This window comes from Spinacia oleracea, chromosome 6, assembly GCF_020520425.1.
Source record: "Spinacia oleracea cultivar Varoflay chromosome 6, BTI_SOV_V1, whole genome shotgun sequence".
NCBI lineage: Eukaryota > Viridiplantae > Streptophyta > Magnoliopsida > Caryophyllales > Amaranthaceae > Spinacia > Spinacia oleracea.
The window spans coordinates 148,086,276-148,106,493 of NC_079492.1; the positions used below are offsets into that span (position 1 = coordinate 148,086,276).

Genomic DNA, 20,218 nt, shown 5'->3' on the forward strand with positions numbered 1-20,218 from the left:
CGAACCTATAGCAGGTTTTGGCGAATCAACGTCAGGTTTGGTCGAACCTACATATGGTTCAGTCGAACCTCCAAAATCTCCAAGCTACTGACTCTTTTCTCGTTTGTTCGAATCATCAAAGGGTTCGGTCGAACTTACAGCAGGTTTGGTCGAACCTCAAACAAGTTTGGTCGAACCTCAAACAGGTTCGGCCGAACCTCCTCTACTTGAGAACAACTTCTCGCAAAATAGCCATAACTCCCTCGTTGTCACCCATAACGAGTTATGACCATGCGTAGGAAAGCTATTGAACCAAGATTTCACCTCTAATTTGAATCAACTCAATCTAATGAGTAGGTCTTGAGATAAGTCCATTTGAAGTCAGTCCTTCCGGCCAATGTACCAACTTTCAAGTAGGATACGAGGCACACATAACAAGATAAATTTATTCAACCTTTTTTGAGAACAAAACTGCTATATCTTATAGCAGTTAGCCAGTTATACCACTAAAATTATTATAGGGAAAATACGGTAATAGTTCTTTAGCAGAATCACTATCTCAAACAACGATTTTAATGGTCATAACCGCTACTTCAAATAGCGATTTTAGTGGGTATAATAGATAGTTGATTGTTTTGAAAAAACAATGAATTGAATGAACATACGATCCTACATGGACCGTAGGCTGGTAATTAAGTTTCATTCAGATGCAAAATGAGAAATAAGTTTTAAAGAATCGGACTTCCGCCGACCATTCTCCAGCCAGTAATTAAATCTGTTTTGTTTGCATGCTATAAAAATTTAAAGAAACAATAATTATTATAAAATGATCATACTGTTATCTAAAATAATTAAAAGTTACCCTTAGATTAAGTAAAAGTTAATAACATTAATTATTACTCTAGGGGTTCCCCCACCATTCCGCTAACATTTTTTTATTCCTAAAATGAATGTTATATCAAGTTTGTTCAATTCCCAATCGACAATTCATGTGTAATTTAAAAAAAAACGCCCACATGCTTATCAAATATGAGTTAGAATCAACAACAACAAAAATAAAAAAATAAAAAAATCAAATATGAGTAATTTTTAAATTTCAGTCACATAAACCACCTTAAATTCAGCTCTCTATCAAACACTCCTTATTTTTTAAGTCAACTTAAATTATCAGCACCTAATCAGTTAAGGTAACTGAAATTCATTGCCAAACAAAGCCTAAGAGTAGCCCTGGTTTTGCTTTTACCGTAATAAATCGAGTAGGCGAGTACTTTATAACTCAAGGAGTCAACGCTATATGCTCTACTCTAACATGTCTTTATATCTCAAACTTAACCGTCGTGTCAGATCGGAAACCACCTTAGATTAACCCGGTTTAAATAATTGGGTTAAAATTTGGGACTCTTTATTTGTGGGTTTGTGGCTGAGTGGAGGGAAAGGTAAATCCTCTTTCTCTTTTCACAGGTCGATCAAAAAATTGCAGCAAAACATTACCAAACTTCAGCAGCAACAATGTCATCTTCAACACCTAAAAGACGCCCAAAATCATCTCCCATAAACCCTAATTCCAAAATAATCCCAAATCAATCTCAAAATCATAGCTCATCTTCGACGCTAACATCATTACTAGCAGAAGTAGAGCCACCCCCTAATTTACTCCCTTCCAAATCCGACTTTCTCAACCTCATTGCTATCGTCATTATCGCAGCTGTTGTCGCCGTTTTATGCAACTCCATCTCCCGCTTCGTCAATCGCCCTCCTATTCTTTTCTGTGATTCCGACGTCGTAGAATCCGATGTTTCATTGCTTGGTAATGATCACTCTTTGCTCTTGTTTTCCTGTCAATTTAATCGTAATTTATGGTATTTCTATGTGATAATTGTAATTTGGAATAGTATGTCACTTAATTTAAATATCTCTCATGATTTTATTGAAAATCCTAGATTATACTCCCTCCGTCCCACAACATAGTGCCCGTTTGACCAAAATCACGGTTATTAAGGTAAAGTATAACATTGATAATAAAAACAATAATTATTTGTTCTTTCAAGATAAAGTACATGTTAGTTGGCTTTTATGGAGAGAGAAATTAGAGATTAAAGGTGTGTACATAATAAATAGGCCTTAAAAAAGACAAAAATCAAGCACATGGGTTGAATAAAAGTCAAAAAAACAATTTTCAAAGTAAAAATTAATGGTTTAAAATAGAAATAGGCACATCATTTAGGGACACCATTTTAGGAAAACAGGCACTATATTATGGGACGGAGGGAGTACTATGGTAAACTGTTGTTACTATTTCAATTTTCATTACATTTTTCATTCACAGCTCTCTTTTTCGTCTGTTAAATGCTTATATACAAGAAACCAGCGATTGAACATGGATTTTCCTTGTCTAGGAAAGTTCAAATGCGAGTAATTTTGGAAGATAATAATCCTTGTATTACGTTTCACACTTTCACACAAGAGCTGTTTAAGATGTCCTGACATTCATTTTTTTTTTCCGTGAAATGTTGGACACTGGATTATAATGAACTATATAAAATGCTGATGTATGGTTCTTATTTGCCGCGAGGTGGTAGAGTGGTTGTCTATTGGATTAAGGGTCAAATAGGGTGAGTTCATAGAAAAATTTTAAAGAATAAATTGTGTTGGTTAGAATTAGTGTAAATAACAATAGTACTAATAAAAAAGATACTAACCCTAGTAAAAGAGCACTTAATCCTTGTGCAAAAAGCTAAAACGTCGACTGGGAAAAAAAAATCAGACGAAGTACTTGTTTGTGTTTGCTTGAGATGTAGGAAATGAAGATCGGGGGGTGGGTGGTTGCAGTTACAAAGATTTGATTGAGTTATTCTTGCGTTGTTGATCTTGCAGATTCATGTGAGCCTTGCCCTATTAATGGAAGGTGTTACAAGGGCCAGCTGGAATGCATTCAAGGATTTAGGAAGTACGGCAAGTTATGCATTGAAGACGGAGATATCTATGAAGCAGCTAAAAAACTTGTAAGCTGTTGCACTATGGTTTTCTATGCAGTCATGTAATCTTCTTTTTGATTGAACTAATGGAAGTCCTCACCTTGCTATGGCTTAATTTTCTGTAACAACATCTTTCCGTTCTTTCAGTCAGGATGGGCAAAGGATCATTTGTGTGAAGCACATGCACAGTATATGTGTGATGGAACCGGAGCGGTTTGGGTTTGTTACTTCTTTGCTGTCAGGCCTTGATATACTTTTACATGACACCTGAGAGTGCCAGAATTGGTTAATTATGTTAGTAAATTTTGCCATGAATGTGTTTAGGTCTCTGAGGAGGATTTAATGAACATGCTGGACAAAGATGGGGGGTTTCAAGGTTCAACAGTAGATGTTGATATCAAATACTTGTACTCAAAAGAAAAAGCAATGGAGGACATTAATGGATTTATGGATACAAGAACCATTGGCAACGGGTATGCTTTTTCCCACTGCTAATATTGAATAACTACTTATCCGGTCGCGGGTTAGATCCCTTTACCTTGATCCTGATCACATGTCCCAAAAAGCAGGTCAAATTTTATTCAGATCACTAACCCTATTCATCAAACCTTAAGGCAGACAGTTCATCTCCCTCTGCTCTATCCCCTAAATCTGCCCAGTTGAACCTTTTGATCTAAAGAACTAAAGGTAATTTCCGATATAAGGTTTTGATTGAAAATCCTAGATCTGCAATTAAGTAATTGATGCACAACCATTAAGCCTGGATGCTGCGAGCATCTCACGTCATATAAAGAGTCCGAATCATAGTAGCTTATAGGAAGCATTTTGCGTGCCCGTTCTTATACCCGAGTCACATATTATTTGACAGAGTTCTGTACTTTGGCGAATTCTAAAGTATCTTATGTATCCTTTCTTGCAGGGACAAAGAGGTTAAATGTCCTGACGAATTAGCTGAAAGTTATAAAACAATGACATGTCGTGCTCGACAATGGGTAGCTAAGAATCTTCTACTTCTCATTGCAGTATTTGCACTGGTATCCAACTTGTATCTCAATTCTTAAAATGTTGAAAAGAACTTCAGGATCATTGTGATGATATTGAAATTGACAGCTCGCAGGATGTACATTGTTGCTGTTGAGAATTCGTAGAAGATGGTATTTGACAAAGAGAGCAGAACATCTTTACCATCAGGTCAGTGCTTGGCACAACCTTCCTCACTGATACAAACGACATAAAATTTAAAAGGGTGCAAGGGTGGGTTATCGGATATCAAATGGGCTCATTTTAGGGGACAGTTAAAATTTGTATAAGTTAACCAAGGGGATGTCATCCGTACGAAACTCTAAGGACATACAAACCAAAAAAACTCAAGTGTCACACAGAGACTAACGCTTGACTCTCCAGCTCAATAGGGTCAAAAAAGGAACTGGTAACCTTGATGTGGTGAAGTTCTAGCCTAAATTCATTTGGTTACTTTCTAACCAAGTGTACCACTTAATTGCCAATAGGTGTATCTTTTGCACTTGGCGTAGTTTTATGCTTTAAAGAACTAGCTTTAAAATTCGAAAAATGTTGATCAGGGAAAGAGCTGACTGCCTTATTGGTTGTAAATTGGATATATAATCGCTAGTTTCATTTGCTGGTCCAACTGTATAAAATGATACTATTGATATTTATGAAGTGGGGAGGCTAATGCTATCTGTAATCTGTTCATTGACTTCATTCTTATGACAATATTTAGCTAATACATCACGTTTTATTATTGAGTATTGACATATTTTAACCCCCGATTTATTTAAGTTTTCTTCATAAAAATGACAGGTTTGTGACACACTTGAGGACAATGCTTTAATGTCTAGAAGCATGGGTGACAGAGAAGCCTGGTTAGTTGCCTCAAGGCTCCGAGATCATATCCTTACTCCCAAAGAAAGAAGAGATCCTCTTCTATGGAAGATGGTAGTTCTCCCTCCTTTCTTTACCCTCCACTTCCGTTGGAGTTCTTGATACATTTTTCAGTTTCCAAACACATGTTCTTGATATTCTTATACTGTACCCTTTGACTTTTCTACCCGTGTGTGTTTCTACTCCTTTCTTTTTCCTTCTGATATGTTATCATGTTCATTTTAAACATGAAACATGTACAATTTACAGTTCTCCGTCCTTGCCGTTTGATACACTTTCCCATCATGTATTGATGCTCATTTGATTTCTTTCTTTTAAATAGGTTGAAGGTTTGGTGGAATCGGACTCTCGTTTGGACCGCTATCCAAAGCTTGTGAAGGGTGAATCAAAGGTGGTGTGGGAATGGCAAGGTAGTTAACTTGTCATTAGGGATTTCATTTAGATATCTCCAAGCCTCATTTGCAACATAAGTCTAAATAAATTGATAGTTTATCTGATTAAAAGGGGAATCGGGAGACTGTAACTTATTAGATATCATTAGTAATTTTGTGAGTAACAGACAACTCAACCCCATAAAGATAAATACATTTTCAAAGTGTTATACTCCGAACTTATACGTGTCTAGTCTCGTCAACTTACCTCAAAATTCGTTTTTCCACTGGATTAAAGATGTTCCCTTTATATGTTGTTGAAGGGTTCGACAGTTTAAGGAATGCCTCAAAGAGTTGAATAGAATATACAGGCAATAATTCTTACCCCAAAATTAATTATGCATTTTTCCAGAAATGGAGCAAATTGACAGTGAAAGAGTGCGTAGTTGACCTTTCACTTCAGTTAGCGATTGTCTGGTTGTTGTGTACTTGCTAGGGCTGCTGACAGTTGCATGACAACTACTCCGTGCCTCTTACTAGTTCTTACCATACAGTACTTAATTGGCTATTTTGCTGCTTGTTTTGGTTGTTTTGACATATTCTGGTGTCCTTACCTTCCATTTTATCTTCATCATGGTGTTAGACGTGCAACAAAATAGAATTTTATTCAATTTACTTTTTTCTAGTGTAGAATGTCATGTTTGCTCAATCAGATTCCATGATTTTGGCTCCCCGATCAGTAGCTAGAATAAGTGTTGTCCATCCTCACCTCAAATGAATGAAAATGATGATTCTTCTAGTTTCTATGGCGCCTTACTCTGTTTAGTCCGTTTCTTTTTGTCTTTGAAATACTAACCTCTTTTCCTTGTCTTTCTCTCCTCGCTTCTCATTAGTGGAAGGTTCTTTGAGTTCTTCCAGGAGAAAGAAGGCGGAGTTTGGCAATCTGAATTATGGCGCAGATACGATTAATTGAAATTGGTGAGATATAAAAGCCTAACTGTTCGCATATGATCTTTTCGAGATTCAATGTTTTGACAAGTTATTTATTTGATTTTCAGTTGTGGATAAGCAAATGTCTTAGAACAAACACTTCAGTCTTCTACTTGTTTGTTGTGAAGTAGTATGCAGTTGAAACCCTTTGCTGTTGCATGGGGAAGATTAGGAACACCACACACATGATCACCCCAAAGCCCCCTAGAGGTGTGAGTGACACTTGTGCATTATATATAGTTATATACATTGTTTTGACAAATTGATCTTGAATCTGTAATTTGTATAAGTTGGCCCGTTAATTTACGCTTCCCTATGTGTGCAGGCTGTTAGAAGTTGGTATTGGAATATCAATGGTACCAGAAGAGTTGATAGGAAGCTGTTTTACATTAGTAGTGCATAGAGGTGATCAAAATACGGGCCAGGCCGGACTTTAACACAAAAAATAATGCCCAAACCGATATATTTGGAGTGGGCTTTCAGGTCGGGCTCGGGCTTAAATCTAAAAAGGAGTATTTTAATCTACAAAATTGCAGAGATGCACACACCATGAGGCACATGAACTTCCTGAAAGACAGTATCAATTTAGTCAAGGAACGGCCATATTTGTCATTCGTGTAGAAAATTAGATTTCCATATACAAAATTTATTGTAATTATGTAAACTTAATTTCATTACATGAAGAAATCCAACAGGAAGTTTTGTGGTGAGTTCAGATTTGTGCTTTAAGCATCTCATTGACATTCTTGTCTGAAAAGTGCTGATATGTTTGATGCTGATTGGCGGCTTAGATGAAATGTGACATCTTATAAATTAGATTATGTAGTTTCTACGTATCTGTTGATTGTGTTCAGTACTCAGATAATTGGCTCATGGCTTAATTTTTGTGAAAAGGTAAAGTTTTGAGCTCAAGATCTTGACCGAGCTTGTCTAATGGTAGAAAGTTCAGTGCAATTAGGCGAACCAAACTGTAAAACAGGGTTTGAGAATTTTTTCAAACCAAACTGGACCATATAATTCTCCAAACCGAGCCAAACCAAATTGTATTTTGGTGCGGTTTGGTTTGCGGTTTATATTTTATTGACAAATTTTGAAAGTTCAATTTCATTAGAAGAAAGTACGAGAAATAAATGAGAAATTAAAATGCAGTTTGGTTTACGGATTCTTGCTAATTTTTCAAAATTCCAAATGTAGGTATTTTAGTTATTTTTTAAAAATTATGCGATATAAGTTTAAAAATTACATGTAGGATTTGGTTTGGTTTGCGGATTATGGTGTGAAACGTAAACTATTTGGTTTATGGTTTGGTTTAGGTTTTTTTTATTTAGTCAAACCAAACCCAAACCGTAAATTGTATTTAGCTAAAATTATTAACCAAATCGTAAACCAAACATTACCGTGAAAATATAGTTTGGCTTACAGTTTAGTCTGGTTTAAACCAAACTCTGAATTCCGAAAGTAAGAAAAGTTTATGCCTGGAATAGGGTTTTAAAGGTAACATAAAATAATATAGTTCGTAATATGCTATCTCATTAGCTTATTGCAACACATGTTGAGTTTGTACTGAATCGGGGGGCTGGACTAGCTTGGCCTCATTTTGTGTCATTCTATGTCTAGAGCAAATGTAATGTCACGCTCTCACAAGTCACAACGATTCAACGAGTGTGCCAAAATCACTTTCCCTCTACTCTCTATGTGTGTACTTGTACTCTAGTAAATAAGAACTCCTTGAAATTGTTCATCTTACGATTCTTACCTAAAGTTCCCTTAGAATTTAAAAACATAATCCAAAGTATGGCATTATATCTCCAGTTCAATATATTAATGCTATAGTCGTTAATCTCTCTCGTTATTTTTTCCCCTTACTTACGTGACTATAATAACATGTTACACCTATATACATTGAAAGTCATCGAACTCAAGTTCAACTAAAGAAAACTTGTCAAAAGATTTATTCTAATCTTAATCTTATAGAAGTTTATGGAACGTAAAACCGCATACTGACTACATCCCTCGCACCATGTTGTCTTCCATTCTTGTTTCGTACCTTGGTGTTAGAAAATCTTTTTACTTTTCATATAAAATTATAATCGATATAAACCTAATTATATTAGCGCCTACTAACGATCTGGCTCGACCCTGTGTGAAAAAAGCATGACACAACCACAATACAGGCACAACGGGCCGTACATGGTCAATATTAACACAACAGCCCGTACATAGTCAACATTCTTTTAGTGAAAAAACACGATAAAACATGACACGACACGAGAGTCCGGGAAAAAAATTACGAGTATTGGGCAAGTTAGCTGATGGGCTCGAACTCTTGGACAAACGGACCGCAAAAGTATGATTATTTCCAGCTCTTTACTATCTTCTCCATTTCTCACTGTACGTCTTCTTTTTTTCCAGTCTCTCTCTCAGCGAAAGAGCAAAAAAGCCATAGCCAGCAAGTGAACCCAGAGATTACTGGAGCAGAATCTTACCAGTCACCACTCGCTCGCTCCGTCGTCGACGTATTTTCAACTTTACTAACAAAAACTAACCAAGTTAGTTTTAGCTTCTTCTTCTTAATCTGTAAGTACTTTTTTTGTTTTCTTTTTCTTTCAAGTTTTCATGAAGGTTTCTGAAATTTGTTAAAAGTTATCTTTATTTGGTAGGGTTTGAATGTTAGATGTTTTTAGAGCATGGGGTGAATTTTTTTTGTGATTATTAACTTGATTGGTTCAATTGTTGGTCTGATTCGAACTTGTTTAGGAGTGTTGGTCTGATTCGAACTTGTTTAGGAGTTAGGGATTCTGGGGTTCTTCATTGTTATTTGTTTGTCTAAGTTAGTGTTTATTTGATATGATTTTGTGATTGATTGTTAATGTATTGGTCCAATTGTTGAATTTGCTATGCTAATTGAATTATTGGTTGCCATAAATCGTTGCTTTATTGTCCATTTTAATTGTGAGTTGGGTTTGTTCTTAGATTAATGTGGATTGATTATGGTGGAGCTTTTGGAATTTTCATCTTAGAGTTAAATAATTTTAGATATTAGACACCCTTTACCATGACATATTATTAGGGTTTTAGGGGAGAGTTACCATTTTCTTGAAATAAGGGAATGCTGTTACTGGTTGTTCATTGTTGTTGCTTTTGGCTAGTCCCAATTAGGGTGAAACGGAGTTGAGAGCTCAGTTGTGCCTTGTGTCATGTAAATGGTTAGCTTGAGCCCCGCTGAAAGCCACCAAGCCAAGCAATGTGAAGCTGAAGCACCGTGGCTCAGTGTTTTTCTTCAATACTCGGCTCAAAACTCAATTCTTGCTTGAGTTGGCAATTCTCCTTCATAGATGGTTAATTTGGTACTTTTGAAACTTGAAGCTACCGAAATGTGCATTTATAATAGTAATTTTGGTTTCCCTATCATAGAAAAGGAGATAGTGATTAACCAACTATTGTCCAAAGTCCAAGCTTAAACAATATTGAATTAGAGCTAGTAGGTTCAAGCTTTTCGTGGAAACAAACAGAGCCTGGTAGGTTCGGCTCATACTTGGGTCAAACAGAGCTCAAGGGATTGTTGAGAAAACTCAGTTCTCTTTTCACCTAGTCTCAACTGTTATTACTTGGCAACAATTTCACTAGCTGCTCAATATTGGAAATCTAAGTTCTCTGATTTATTGATGTAGAGTGAAGAGCCGTTGATATACAGTTGTATCATGAGTTCATGAGAAGGCTACTAGTAGTGACATTAAACTTTGGTTGAATATTTAATGGACGAAACTTGCCCTTGGAATACCGGATACCACTAACCCAATTTAGCCATAGTCCGTTGGGAGGTAGGGTTACTAAAGTAGAATATTACATTTATTACCCTTGAATTTTATAGAAATCAAGTAGAAGGGGGATTGCTTAATTACCTAGACTTGCCAAACTGATAAAACTTATTCTTCTAATAAATGTTTCTCTGTTCACCAGATAATACTTAATGTTGGTTTCACTGGATAATACTTAATGTTGGTTCTTCTACTTTTCACTTGACAAGATTCAAGATAATTGTGCTTTCTATCTTGATTTTTTCATGTTGATCAAGAACATTACCAGTTTGGCAGTTTCCATTGCCGTTCTTAGCTTCTAACCTGTTTTGATAAAGGGGGTTTGCTAATTCATTGCCATGATATGGGACGTTGTTCATGTATTTATTTTATTGGCCAGCTGCGGTGCTCTTTGTTATTGGCTGGTATAAATGAACCCTTTGGCCTTGACATTGATAATGCATATATATAGGACTTGTACATTTTGCGTATGATCAAACAGGTAGAAAAGGCTGTATTCAGTGCATTTGATTTACTTGACCTACTTGCTACTTTCTTGGCTGTGTATAGAATCAGTAGACATCATCTTCACAGAATCTCTTTGTACGATTTAGCCTGATGTCTACTTCTCCAATCTTATGGAAAACAGGTAGGCAGAAGATTTGATTAAGGGGAATGGAAGCTACTCAGGTCAATGCTTCTAACGGGTTCGAGGATGGTGTTGAGTCTGTTGGCCTCAGTGATCAGTTAACTGAAGTACCAGCAGGTGTGGGACCTACGGCTGAGATGAAGTTTGATTTATGCACTGACGTAAGTACATCTTTTGAGAATAAGAAGCAAAGTATTCCAAGGGATCAGCATTCGCAAGACTCTTCTATGCATCTGGGTATTAGTTGTGACCCCAGGGTGCAAGTTTCCGCATCCGATTCGGGTAATGCTAACTTCTCTCTTTAAAACAAAATACCCCATCCGTGTTTTTGGTTCTACCCTATATCTGTAGACTCTTTTTCCTGCGAGATGTTTGAAAAGGAGGAATGTGTGTAAGAAAAGAGTGGATAATGTAAGACGGTAAGAGAGATAGAGTAAAGAGGTGGGTAGATGTAAGAAAAAGGTGAGTGAGTGAAAATGTGTAAATGTTGTGGGGAAATGGAGTAAGATGGTAATAAGTGTTTGCCAAAAATAGAACAAAGTAGAAGTGAGTACAACTTTATGAAATACCCCAAAACAGAAAGTGAGTAGAACTTGTAGAACATAAAGGAACAGAGCGAGTAGGAATGTATATGTGTGTCTATATGTAGACTTCACTCACTTCAGGCTAAAATCTATAAATAAAATAGATTTTAAGTATACTCCTTATATTTGACGTGCTTTATTTATAAAGAAAATGGAAGTCATGATGAAGGAATCTTTAATGGCCTCAGGTCAAATTTTGTTGTTGCTTGAAGTAGGTGTCTCAAATTGCTATGTATTCAAGAGCCAGTTACAAGAATATGCGCAAAAGGTTGGTTTCCCAACGCCTGTGTACGAGACAATTAAAGATGGCCCTTCACACGAGCCTTCTTTCAAGTCGACTGTGGTAGTAAATGGTGCAAGATATGAATCACTGCCCGGGTTCTTCAATCGTAAGGCAGCGGAGCAATCAGCGGCCGAAATTGCATTAATGGATTTGTCAAAGAGTGGGGATACAAAACATTCAATTGCTGTGCCTGTGGTAAGTGAATTATATTACAAATCAAAGCAAATTAAGCCTTTTGTCTTACGAGTAATTAGTCTAGACGGACATTTGGAACTTGAATGTAACGAAGCTTTTGGTGTACTGTTTGAGAGTCTAAGGTGTGCTTTTTCTCTCTTTTTTTCGGTTGACTTGAGCATAGTCTGAGAAGAGTTTCAAGAAATTAATACTGAAGTTGAAAAAAATGCAGATCTTTCCTCTGGAATACACTGTCAGCAATTTATAATCATGAACCCATTTCATCTGCTTCAACATGATTAATCTGATCCCCCATATAGAAATCAAAATGTAGATGCTTCTAAAACTTGAACAGTGCATGAGATATTGAGATGTAATGGGCACATGCTTCCTTTCATTGTCCCTCTCCTTTTGAACACAGGTTTCTTGGATTAGCAAAATGTTTGACATATCAGAGCTAAATAGCAGCTTTGAATTTTAAGTATTTTGGTTAAAGCTTAGGAACATTCATGCTAAATTCAAGTCTGTTGTTGCCAATTTCCTTACAAAGATCATCCAGTGAGTAAATATCCCTCTGCCTTAGCAATTGTTCATCAAAGCCTTTCTCAAGAACATGGTACACAAATTCAAAATTTCCAGTGATTTCTACTCATAGTTGCAACCTTCCATCTATTTGTAGAAGTGTATAAGTCTGTATCTTCTGCTGTGTGTCTGTGTATGATTACTGCATTTCAGATTCAGTTCATTTTAGAATACAGGTCCTATACAATATCTTAACTGTATTTCTTCTTTTTGGTCAGCATGAGACGGGTTTGTGCAAGAATTTGCTCCAGGAATATGCGCAGAAGATGAATTACGCAATTCCTACATACATATGCCACAAGGATGATGATACCCCTGGTAAGAAGTCATCCTTTTATTGTACGGTTGAGATAGGAGGTATTAAATACATTGGTGCTTCAGCTAGAAACAAAAAAGAAGCCGAGATTAAAGTTGCAAGGACTGCCCTACTTGCAATTCGGTCAAGTCGTACTGTTGAGAGTCAAGATATTGACGGTAAACCTAAGTATACAGTTGTCCCGGGCAAAAGAAAGATGCCAGAGAAAGGGGAGACTGACAAGGTGAAGAAGAAGCCAAAGAAATTCCGGTTTAAGAAGTCTAAGCTTAACCAAACTGGGATTATGGGTGTTTTGGTCAGTAATGATGTAAGCACTCCTTTAGTTCTGCAACATGCCTTGTCTAATGCCCAAATACCAAATCATGAACAAAATCCCCAATTTTTCCCAAGTTCAGATCAGGATATTGAGTTCATGAATAATAACCAGCTTAATAGAAAATCATCTGTTGTCAAAGATGTTTCTGTTCCTGAAGTTGACGTAGTTGACTGTAGCCATAATCAAGTGACTGTTTCTGGTTCTCAAGTGGATGATCATGGAAACACTTGTTCTGCACAGTCTGCTATCAGAAACCACGATGTGAGTGACGTTATTCCCGTGACAGAGGCTCCACCCTCTGTGCAGTCATATGAAGAGAACAATGATCAAGGTGTTAGTGAAGTCATCCCTGTGATAAATGCTCCATTTTCTGGGCAGTTGGATGCATTACCTGCAAATGTTGAGGTTAGTCAGGATGATCGAGCCACTGCTGTAGCGGATACAGAAAACAATTCGTGCACGAATGTACCTTCTGACTGAGATAAGAAACTGCAAGTTTTACAAAAGGATCATTTATAGTGTGTTTTGGATGAGAGTTTTGTAGGAAGGATGAGGGAGAGTGAGGGATCTATATCATTTTGTTTTTCGGGTAGAGGTGGCAATTCGGGTCAACGGTCAAGTTCAGGTTTGGTTTCGGGTCGATTTCGGGTTTTGTCAAAAAATAGGAATATCGTAAAACTTAATATTGCTACAAAATATGATAAATGGGTCATATCGGGTCGATTTCAGGTCATTTGGGTTCAGTTCAGTTCTGGTTTCTCATTAACTTCAGTCGGGTTATCAGGTCGGGTCAGAGATTGCCAACTCTAGTACTTTCGGGCATGTTTCAACCTAGATTCACCCATCTAACAGAAATCAAACCCGGATCTAGCTGCTGCTAAATGCTTGTTGTTGGCCATAGAGGTTAATGATACTAGTAATTGTTATGGGCTTCCATATCCCTGCCGACACAGAAACTTGTATTTAGAGAATAAGATGTAAACTGGGAAACAGCTACTTATTTACTACATTATGTACTTTACCCATTTATGTGGGGGTAGTCACATTCTTTCATTCTATTTTGTCGTTTGATTTTTTTCGCGAACTGATTTTGGTACACCAGTACACCACTTTGTTGATTATGGCGTACCTTTATAGGAGAGAATTTCAAGAAATCGTGCTCTCGAAATGATTGTGTCAAAATCAATGTCCCATTCTCTTCTGATATGCATATGAGAGCATCAATTATAGCTCCCTCTTAGCCCCCTCTTAAGGAGAGAGAATCTCTAAGAGTTAGCTCTTAAAAAAATAGGGTAACTCTTAGCTACCTCTTATTTAGAGGTTGATTGGGACATCCTCTAAATAAGAGGTAGCTCTTAGAAATAAGAGGGGTGATGTGGAAGAATGTGGTGTATTTTGGTATTTTTTTGTATTAAAATTAAAATTTAAAAAACTATATAAGAGGTACTCCCTCCATTCCTTTTTGTTGTTCCCATTTCCTTTTTTGGCGTTTCTTTTTGTTGTTCCCCTACTGAATCTTTACTATTTTTGGCCATAGTTTTTTTACCAATTTACCCTAAGATTCCCCAATATTTACAAAAAATACCCTAAGATTCTACCCTTTCCCACCCACTTTTACCCCACCCACCTTATTTAATTATTTAACCTAACCCTACCCCCCCTCCCTTTATTACCCATCCCTTTCATCCCTCTGATTTCACTCTCATTCTGATCTCTCTCTCTCTCATTCTGATTTCTCTCTCTCACCTCTTCGGATCTCTCTCTCTCTCTTATTTCACTCTCTCTCTCTCTCTTAAAATCCCTCCCCTGTTCTTGAGAAAACCCTAGGTTTTCCGCCTCTGATCTGGGTTTTCCTCTCCAAATCTCACAAATCTGAAACGTTTTTGCCGAAAAACTTTCATACAAATTACTCGGATTGATTTTCCGATCAGATCCCCTCTATATTTGTCCCCTTTTTGGTCCCTAATCGTCGCTGAACTTTGTTTTTCTGGTACGTTATGGGTTCTTCTTTTTCTAGAACTCGAGGTGATTCTGGGGTGGGAACTACTGGTCAAAGAATCCCCGATTCCAACTGTGATTGGGGATCCAAGTGCAACTGTCCCAATAACGAGCATTCCTACTCCGCCGAATATAAAAACAATCTGTATTTGGCCCAAAAAGAAAATACGAGTACTCGAAACTATTTGGAAAAATGGTTTCGGAAGAGGGAAGTGGAGCCAGGAGAGGAGGTTGAGTCAAAATATGACGATCGGAAACCCACTCCCTCAGATCTGCGTTTTTTCGGTGAAGGAGATTCCGATGAGGTATTACTTTTGATTTTTTGCGATTTTTTAAGGGTTATTGATGTCGGTTTTAAAAAAATGGTTTGATAATTGTTTGCATGTGTAAAAAAGTGGGATTTGATAAATGTTGGATTTATTTGGAGTATTGTTCATTAAACTCGGATTATTTTTTGGATAAGTTGGTCTGATTTCCCATTGCATGTGTTAAAAATGCAGATCTGGTATTATTTCGAAATTTAAAAGAATTTTTTGGAGATCTGTTGGATTCATTCGGGCTTTTTATGTTATTCTTTGCTCTGTTTTCTCATTGCATGTTGTTAAAATTGAGTTCTATGGGTATTTTGTGCTCTGTTTTTTCATTGCATGTTGTTAAAATTGAGTTCTGATTTTATTTGGAGGTATTTGGAAATTATTTGAAGAAAATCGGAATATTCCTGTGTTTTGTTGATCTGATTTCCCATTGCATGTGGTTAAAAATGGGATATGGATGTATTTGCTCTCATTTATCTCATTGCATGTGGTAACCATGGTGATCTGAAATTATTTGGAACTTTATTTTGAGTTGTTTGATTAAATCTGATTTTAATTCATGGTCCCCTGTTATTTTATGAGGGCACTAATCATGTTGTTTGTCCTCTGTTGATTGCAAGGAACCAAGTGGGTCTGATTCATTTGATCTGGTGTATGTTGGAGAGTGTGAAAATGAGAATGGTGATGCTGTTGGGTCTCCAGGACAACTTTCATCTGGTTATCCCTCCTCAAAGAAAGGAGGGAAGGGAAAAAAATCGGCTTCAGCGTCTGATGATGCTTAGATAAGTCTGTCTCCTTTCTCCCTTTTTTCATTTTATTGAATGCTGGCTAGCTGTGGAGTCATAAGGTGGATGCCAACAACTGTGATCTGTTGTTGGCCAGGGGTGTTGTTGTTTGGATGATGATGTTGTGATTAGTTGTATGGATGTTGATGTTAGATAATGATGTTATGAAATTGATATTGATAATGATGATTGGATGATGGTGTTTCCATATGGTTATGAAATTTTGTGGAATGTTGTCTGTGTGATGAACATGATTTGATGGCTTAATGTCCCCTGTTTTATGGTATGTTTTGTGTATGATAAATATGATGCTTTGGTGAGTATGAGATTTGATCAGTATAACTATGTTTTGGATTAGTAAGGGCATGAAATGATCATAATTTGGGGATAGGGTTTGGGTTATTTCAGTCCTCTCAGTGTGGCCTGGTATTGAATGCTTAATGTCCAAGCATGTCCCTTTAGGATACAATAATGTCCCTTTATTTGTTGTGATCGATGATGAGTCTTTTTTTTGCTGAGGAACAAGTCCAACTAACCACAAATGCTCGTGCTGCCATTAGTATCAGTAATGATATTTCTCGGGCGCTAAGTGTTTGTGGTTTGGAGTTGTTTTAATGATGCTTGGGGACATTCTGAGATCAATATTAGGAGGTTTGTGATCTTCAATGATGTGATTGTTGATATTCTGAGATCTTTGTTTTGATAATTGTCCTTTAACTTCTTTTGTCGAACGGAGTGAATGTCATTTCACACAATGGAATGTGAATATCAATCATTCCGTTCGGCAGAAGAATGTTAAAGATATGATAGTATTGAAACTACTTGATCAATGATGTGTGTCAATATGTCTGAGAAATGAAACCCTACATGTTAATGATCTGTTTAATGCTTCATGTCCCATGAATCAGTGGAGGTCTGTGATGAGTCTTTCATTTGATGAGGTTCAAACCCTATGTTTTGATCAGTTCATGGTGATCTGATGCATTGTTGATTGTTATTGTTATGCTTGATCTGTGATGAGTCTTTCATTTGCTGAGACTCAAACCCAATGTTCCAATAACACTTGTGCACCATTAGCATCATTGATGCTCTTCCGGAGCTAAGTGTTAGGGGATAGGGTTTGTGTCAATGATGCTTGGGGACATTCTGAGATCTTATGTCAGGTTAGACAGGAGAGGCAATTCATGTATTGCAAAACATGTATAATGTGTTTCTGATATTCAATGATGTTAGTGTTGATATTCTGTGATGTATGTGTTGATAACCTGAGATATTTGATTCTAAACATGTCCCTCACCACCAATCACCAAAGGGAATACAGATCATGTCACATCATTGATTGATCTAGTATCCCCTTTGGTGAATTGGTGGTGAGGTTGTAAATCATTTAGAAACAAATCTGTCAATGATGTAAAACAACTTAACTGAGAGTCAATGATGTTGCCTTGTTCATTGCTTCCTTGTTTTTGCTGCTTTGTTCTTGTTTCCTTGTCCATTACATCTTTTGGCACATCGGCATCCAATTGGGAAGAATTTCCATCTGAAAATGATGTGATATGCATTCTTTCCATTTGGATGCCGATGTGTTTAGAGATGTGATGTGATAAAGTTTTTGTACTTATGCCTTGTGATCTGTGATGAGTCTTCATTTTATGAGTGTCAAACCCTTTGTTTTTCAATCAAACTCATGCACCATTAGCATCCATGATGTTTTTCAGGAGCTAAGTTTAATTGGAAATGGTTTGATTCAATGATTTTTGGGGACATTCTGAGATATTTATGATTCTTTGTTTATGTGAGGCATATTCCATGTGTTATCAATGATGAATTGATTGTTTTTGTCAAAATTACATCTTTTGACGCATCGGTTTCAGAATGGGAATAATTTCCATCTGAAAATGATGTGATATTATTATTTATTTCCATTTTGAAGCCGATGTGTTTAGAGTTGTGATATTGCAAATGCTGCCTTGTTCTTAAGAACCCAATGCTGCCTTGTTTATAGTGTTGCCAATGCTGCCTTACCTCTTGTGCCTTGTACTTTTTCTGCCAATGCTGCCTTGTTTATTGCCTTGCCTTGATTACTCTATATTGATGTGAATAAGAATGAAGAAAAAAAACTTTACTAAACTTAAACATGAGATTCATTCATTGATGCTTCCAAAAGATATGCTTACAAAATGTTTTGCCTACATGTTATTCTTGCATTTAAGCTTACAAAAGTGACACATTGGTTTTACTTGTCAATTTAAAAACATGTCCCCAAAACACAAAAAGTTATCTAATTGTTTTCACTTTGCTTCACTGGTTTGCTTTCCATTCATCATAGAGTTGCATGCATTCATTAACTGCCCATATAGGTGCTTTGACTTGCTCTGGCAGTCTGCCTTCATCTTCTAAAATCTTCTTCTTGTTGTGTGGAAGTTGGTAATCATTGTTGCCTTTGTGTTTTAGAATCTCATTAGAAACAAACTGTAATGTCATCCACACATTAGACAATGTCTTAGGATGCAACTCATTAAAAGAATCATACACTGCTCCACTTAAGTCCTCCACAGTTTTAGGCATTTTCTTGTGCATAAGTGATTGTATTGACCTGAAAAATCCCAAGTCCAAGATGTTGCAATCTGGACTGTTTGCTGGCTGTTGAGTCAACACAAAAGTGAACCCATCTTGTTTGTAGTGTAGTTGCCATTCAGGATCACTTTGCAATATATGTGCCTTTGCATTATCTTGAATGATATAGATGACCTTTTCCCCTTCATGTGGTGGCCACTTGGCCTTGATTGCTGGAAGTAGGTTGTTGATCATCATTGCCCTTGTCTCTATTTGATTTACAGACTTCACTGGCTTTGTTTCAATGGTCCCCTTGAGTCTGTTTTTTGATGTCCTCTTGGCTGCAATTGCATTTGTGAATGGAAATATGCCTATTTTACCATCAAATTCACATTCCCCATTTTCACCCCACCTTGGTCTGGCTACTGCTGCCATGAACATGAATTTTGGTATCTTGGTTCTTGAACTTGCACTTCTGTGTGGATAGGGTTCATTGTTTGCAAGATAAACTCTCTGGTTTTTTTGAGTCAAATAAAACCACTTCTCATCAATATGAATGAAGTCATACATGCTGTAATATGTTGGTTCTTGTGGTATAGTGTAGTCCATTATCAGTCTGATTGCCCACCTCATCCTTGCCATTTTGCATGCTTCTGAAATGCCTGGATGCAAGGGACTTGAGTGTGGCTTTATAATTTTCCTCTTGATGAGCCTCCATACTGTTGTTGGTCCCAAATTCAGCATTCTTGCAAGATCTACGATGCATGTTCTGTCCCCCATGCCTATTTTTGCAATTGAGTCATAGGAGACTTGAACCTTTTTCCTTCCACATCTGTGATATTGGCTTTGCACAATATATGAATTCATTGCTGCCTTCTGTTTCTTTGCTTTGTCCCATATTTTGCCTATGGTTTTTCTGGTGTAATCATATTCTATGACTGCATCCCTTATTGCCCCATACAACAAAGTTTCTGAATCTGGAATCTTTCTATTGAGCAGGAACACCAATATTTCTAGCCTCAATTCATTATTTATTCTTGGAGTCCTTGGCTTGTGATGATCTGTTGTGTGTGTTGCTGTTTGATGATGATGAGGTGATGCATTTTCTGATGGTGGTGGAAAGTTCAAATCAAAAAGAAAGGGTACCTCTTGAAAGTTGGTAGTTTGCTGCTGCCCTTCCCCTTCTACTTCTGGTACTTGCTGTACATATTCAGTGCTGTTTGGTACATCTTCATTAAACCCAATGTCCCCAAATTCAGCAGCAGTATTTTGAGAAGCTTGTACCAAATCAGCAGCATCATCACCTTCCTCCGAGTCAGAATCGGAGTTAATGCCGTCGCCTTCATCATCAGAAAAACCGAGGAAATCGTCATCCTCTTGATCTGAAGCCATTAAGTCCCCTGTTTTTTAGCTATTTAATGCTGAGTTGAGGAATAAATTTTGGTGTGTGTTTGTATTTATTGAACTTGAGTTGGATCAGAATTTTGGTGTTTTGTGGGGAAAGTCAGCCTATTTATAAAGACATATCACTTTTTCTACCCCTCAAAATTTTGGAGGGAAAAACAAAGTCAATATGTTATTGTTTCTGAAAATTTGGTGGGATTTTTGGAGGGAAAAATGGGAGTCAGAATTTTGGGCAAAATTCCC

At 37.0% G+C, this 20,218-nt stretch overlaps 2 protein-coding genes across 4 annotated transcripts; both read left to right on the forward strand.

The window, feature by feature from the left end:
- Positions 1 to 1,391: 1,391 nt before the first annotated feature.
- On the forward strand, positions 1,392 to 7,033 carry LOC110792534 (uncharacterized). 2 transcript variants are annotated; one of them, XR_002534452.2, is made up of 11 exons: positions 1,393 to 1,786; positions 2,854 to 2,981; positions 3,102 to 3,173; positions 3,279 to 3,427; positions 3,874 to 3,988; positions 4,065 to 4,145; positions 4,776 to 4,910; positions 5,179 to 5,266; positions 6,121 to 6,205; positions 6,286 to 6,427; positions 6,543 to 7,033. XR_002534452.2 is itself a non-coding variant. In XM_021997359.2 (10 exons), the coding sequence occupies exons 1-9, from the start codon at positions 1,489 to 1,491 to the stop codon at positions 6,198 to 6,200; spliced, it is 1,146 nt and encodes a 381-aa protein (XP_021853051.2). In that variant the 5' UTR covers positions 1,392 to 1,488; the 3' UTR covers positions 6,201 to 6,205; positions 6,543 to 7,033. The 2 variants fall into 2 exon arrangements, 1 of the variants encoding a protein (XP_021853051.2); XM_021997359.2 differs by lacking the exon at positions 6,286 to 6,427 and having other exon boundaries at positions 1,392 to 1,786.
- A 1,548-nt stretch (positions 7,034 to 8,581) lies between these two features.
- On the forward strand, positions 8,582 to 13,976 carry LOC110792513 (double-stranded RNA-binding protein 1). 2 transcript variants are annotated; one of them, XM_021997344.2, is made up of 4 exons: positions 8,582 to 8,794; positions 10,664 to 10,945; positions 11,460 to 11,725; positions 12,505 to 13,976. In XM_021997344.2, exons 2-4 carry the CDS (start codon positions 10,690 to 10,692, stop codon positions 13,396 to 13,398), a joined length of 1,416 nt encoding a protein of 471 aa, XP_021853036.1. In that variant the 5' UTR covers positions 8,582 to 8,794; positions 10,664 to 10,689; the 3' UTR covers positions 13,399 to 13,976. The 2 variants fall into 2 exon arrangements, with proteins under 2 accessions (XP_021853036.1, XP_021853040.1); XM_021997348.2 differs by having other exon boundaries at positions 8,585 to 8,794; positions 11,463 to 11,725.
- Positions 13,977 to 20,218: the final 6,242 nt, after the last annotated feature.

What these genes read in the sequence shown, in the direction of transcription:
- LOC110792534 (XM_021997359.2), top strand. Translation starts at nt 1,489, where the DNA reads ATGTCATCTTCAACACCTAAAAGACGCCCAAAATCATCTCCCATAAAC. An exon ending in TCATTGCAGTATTTGCACTG is followed by an intron (nt 3,989 to 4,064) that starts GTATCCAACTTG and finishes TGAAATTGACAG; the next exon opens with CTCGCAGGATGTACATTGTT. An exon ending in CAGAACATCTTTACCATCAG is followed by an intron (nt 4,146 to 4,775) that starts GTCAGTGCTTGG and finishes TAAAAATGACAG; the next exon opens with GTTTGTGACACACTTGAGGA.
- LOC110792513 (XM_021997344.2), top strand. Translation starts at nt 10,690, where the DNA reads ATGGAAGCTACTCAGGTCAATGCTTCTAACGGGTTCGAGGATGGTGTT. An exon ending in AGTTTCCGCATCCGATTCGG is followed by an intron (nt 10,946 to 11,459) that starts GTAATGCTAACT and finishes TGTTGCTTGAAG; the next exon opens with TAGGTGTCTCAAATTGCTAT. An exon ending in ATTCAATTGCTGTGCCTGTG is followed by an intron (nt 11,726 to 12,504) that starts GTAAGTGAATTA and finishes CTTTTTGGTCAG; the next exon opens with CATGAGACGGGTTTGTGCAA.